This window comes from Protobothrops mucrosquamatus, unplaced genomic scaffold (genome assembly GCF_001527695.2).
Source record: "Protobothrops mucrosquamatus isolate PMUCROS unplaced genomic scaffold, P.Mucros_1.0 scaffold3396, whole genome shotgun sequence".
In the NCBI taxonomy this organism is placed as follows: domain Eukaryota; kingdom Metazoa; phylum Chordata; class Lepidosauria; order Squamata; family Viperidae; genus Protobothrops; species Protobothrops mucrosquamatus.
In genome coordinates this window covers 122,092-126,020 of record NW_015389377.1, presented here as the reverse complement: position 1 = coordinate 126,020, position 3,929 = coordinate 122,092, and the positions used below count along the sequence as shown (strand labels likewise).

Below are 3,929 nucleotides of genomic sequence, written 5' to 3'. Positions count from 1 at the left end.
GAGAGAGAGAGAGAGAGAGAGAGAGACAGAGAGACAGAGACAGAGAGAGGTATTTGTGCTTCCTTTCTCTCCCTCTCCTTCTCCTTCTCCCTCTCCCTCCCTCTCCGCCTCCCTCCCTCCCTCCTTCTCTGTCTCTCTGTCTCTCTCTCTGTCGCTCTCTGTCTGTCTCTCTCTCTCCAACCATGATCTCCCCTCCCCAGCAGGCCAGCCACCATCGCTGATGTTCTCCTCACCTGGCCAGACGGCCTCACGCTCTCCTCCTCCTCCTCCTCCTCCTCCTCTTCCTCTGCACTCAATCGGCTACTAGCGGCTTGGGTGGCTCTGCTCCATCCGAGTTGAAGAAAGTGGAGGCGCAGCAGAAAGCAGAAACTTGGTGGGATGAAACCCACAAATGGAATATGCAGCTAGAGGGATTTAAATTATTTTTTTTAAAAATAGATTTAATAAAAGAGGAGATAAAGTTGCACTATATATATAAAAAATAACTACATCTCTAGAGAAGTAGAGCACAACAATGATGAAATCAAGAAGAGACTGGACTGCCATCTGTCAGAAATGGTGTAGGGACTCCTGCTTGGGCAGGGGGTTGGACTAGATGACCTACAAGGTCCCTTCCAACTCTGCTATTCTTCTCTTCTCTTCTCTTCTATGCTATTCTCTTCTATGCTATTCTACTATTCTATTCTGTTCTGTTCTATTCTATTCTATTCTATTCTATTCTTCTTATCATTACTCTAATTCTATTCTATTCTATACTATAGGCAAACCAATCAAATAGAGGAAATAGATGAACTTTTTGCTAGTCAGTTAACTAAAGTATGTAGGAAGCACATCACAATAGTAATGGGGGACGTTAATTACCCTGACATCAACTGGGAGACAAACTCTGCACCAAGTGGAAAATCAAACAGGTTCCTGACTAACCTAGCAGACAATTTTGTCTCCCCAAAAGTAGAGAAGGGAACCAATGGATCAGCCATACTGGACTTATGAAATGATAGAAGGGGTTGAAGCCACAGGAATCTTTGTGGGGGGGTGGTGATCATGCAGTGTTGGAATTCAACATTATGCAAGCACACGCAATAGAACACAGTCAGACTAGAGTCTTGGACTTTTAAGAGAGCTGATTTCAATAAACTTAGAGAACACTTGGGAAGGATTCCATGGATGAGAATTCTCAAGGTAAAAACAACCCAAGAAGCTTGGGAAACTTTGAAGAGTGAGATTCTAAAAGCCCAGTCTAGCACAATACCAACAAAGAAGAAAAATAACAGCTCTCAAAAGAAACCAGCCTGGTTGCATAAAGAACTGTCTGATAATCAAGCAATGAGTCTGCAAACAGCTCTGTTCTGTTTTTCTAGTCCAGCCCCCTGCTCAGAGAGAGACCCTATACCCATTCCAGACAAAGGGCTGTCCAGTCTCTCCTTAAAAACCTCCAGGGATGGAGCACCCACAACTTCTGGAGGGAAGCTTTTCCACTGGTTAAGTGTTCTCATTAGCAGGAAATGCCTCCTTAGATCTCCCTCTGAGGATCCACCCTTCCTTCCTTCCTTCCTTCCTTCCTTCCTTCCTTCCTTCCTTCCTTCCTTCCTTCCTTCCTTTCTACCTTGCCTCCCTCCTTCTTTCCTTCCTTCCTTCTTCCTCCCTCCCTCGTTCCTTCCCTCGTTCCTTCCTTTCTACCTTCCCTCCCTCCTTCTTTCCATCCTTCCTTCCTTCCTTCCCTCCCTCCTTCCTTCCCACCATCCCTCCTTCCTTCCTTCCTTCCTTCCTCCCTCTCTCCTTCCTCCCTTCCTTCCCTCCCTCCTTCCTTCCTTCCTCCCTCCTCCCACTTTCATTCTTTCTTTCCTCCCTCCCTCCCTCCCTTCCTAGCCCAATAGGGGAAGAGGGGAGGGCGAGAGATTGGCAGCGCTGCCCGTGGCCGTGGCTTTCCCACGGGGGGAGGAGCGGGAGGCGGGAGGTGGGAGGAGGGCCGAGGGCGGGGACCGTCCCGGTAAAGAGGAAGCGCTCCCGGGCTGCGGGGAAAGGAAGCGGAGCCGGGCGGGCGAGCGGGCCATGGAGGCGCTGGCGGTGCTGGCGGCGGGCGCGGCGCTCCTGCTGGGGCTCTACGCGCTGCTCTACTACAAGTTGGTGGCGGCCACCCGGTGTCGGAACGCGGTCAGCCTGCGGGGCAAGACGGTTCTCATCACAGGTAGCTCCGGGGGGCTGCTGCGCTCCCATCCGTGGCGGGGGGGGGGGCGTCGCCTTTCTTTCTTGTTAAATAAACCCCCCACCACCACCCCACCTCAGTGGCTCCAGGCAGGATCAAACTCCCGGAATCAAAGCGCAGCTCGAATGTCAAAAGTGAAATGCGAGTCACAGGTTAACCATAAACCAGGTTGTCCCCCATCCAGGTGGAACCAAAGGTGCCTTTGACAAAAGCAGGAAAGTCCATCCCAAAAAGCTCCTTTGGAAGAAAGCAGGGGATCGTGATGGGAGTAGAGTAGAGTAGAGTAGAGTAGAATAGAATAGAATAGAATAGAATAGAATAGAATAGAATAGAATAGAATAGAATATGGAAAGAATGGAATAGAATAGAATAGAATAGAATAGAATAGAATATGGAATAGAATAGAATAGAATAGAATAGAATAGAATAGAATAGAATAGAATAGAATAGAATAGAATAGAATAGAATATGGAAAGAATGGAATAGAATAGAATAGAATAGAATAGAATAGAATAGAATAGAATAGAATAGAATAGAATAGGAATGGAGCTGGAAGGGATCTTGGAGGTCTTCTAGTCCAGCCCCCTGCTCAAGCAGGAGAACCTATAGCAGGTTTTTCATGCCTAAGGCAGGACTAGAACTCACAGTCTCCTGGTGACTCGGCTGGCTTTCGTGCCTAAGGCGATTTGGTGATTAGCCAAAGTTACCCAGCTGGAGTAGAATTTATGGTCTCCTGGTTTCTACCCTAGACCATTTTCGCTCTATGAAACTCGCAGAATGTATATCGTATATGAAGTGAACAGGTTGAAGAGAAATCTGAGATTGTGGTTGGATGGAATTGATCCGATCCTGAAAAAGAACGAGGTCATTTTAAAGAATGAAAGGCAACAGAAGAAATGGAGTCTTTGCCAAGAAAGAAACGCATAGTAGAGAAACATGGTACATAGTTATTGTTTTAGCTCTCTTTCCTTCCTTCCTTCCTTCCTTCCTTCCTTCCTCCCTCCCTCCCTCCCTCCCTCCCTTCCTTCCTCCCTCCCTCCCTTCCTTCCTCCCTCCCTCCCTCCCTGCACTCTTTTTTAAAATGTTTTATTGATTTTCTAATTTTACATTTAAGTATTTAAAAAGCAATGGGGCGGCTTAGTTAATTGATAATTCAATGACATACAAGTATCTTTAGGACAAGTCTCAAACTACCACATTAAATATTTCCTCCCTTTTCCCCTTAGTATTTACTGTCACATGTTTAAACTAATACAATTCTTATTACTGTATATCAATTAAATAAAAATAACATTCTTACGTTTATCGATAATTTTTAGCTTATACATATCCTGCTATTATTTTAGCATTTGTCTTTATAGACAATCAATGCCTTAATTAGTTTTTCCCCAATTTTTAGTTTCCCATTAATATTTAAATTTAACATTTAATATTTATAATTTCCAAGTTTTAAGTAACCAAAGTTCCCTTTAATTCATCACAAAGTCTAATATTCAGGATACACATCTTATCTATTTAAATATATTCTATTTCTCACCATCTTACACCATCTAGTTCAGTGGTTCTCAACCTGTGGGTCGGGACCCCATTTGGGGTCGATCGACCATTTCATGGGGGTCGCCAAGCAAGGCTGTCCGCCATTTTTGTGTCCGCCATTTTTTCCCCCTTTTCCGGCGGGTGCCTTACCTCCCTTGGGCTGGGCCAGCTGGTGGTCGGCCTGCTC

General features: G+C 45.6%; 1 protein-coding gene across 1 annotated transcript in view; it reads left to right on the top strand.

Annotated features, from left to right (window-relative positions):
- The first annotated feature begins 2,052 nt into the window (after positions 1–2,052).
- LOC107297587 (dehydrogenase/reductase SDR family member 13-like) overlaps positions 2,053–3,929 on the top strand; it is a 12,817-nt gene continuing 10,940 nt past the window's right edge. The window contains exon 1 of the mRNA XM_015826948.1: positions 2,053–2,188. Coding sequence (XP_015682434.1) covers positions 2,053–2,188 — 136 coding nt within the window. The remainder of the gene's footprint in view (positions 2,189–3,929) is intronic.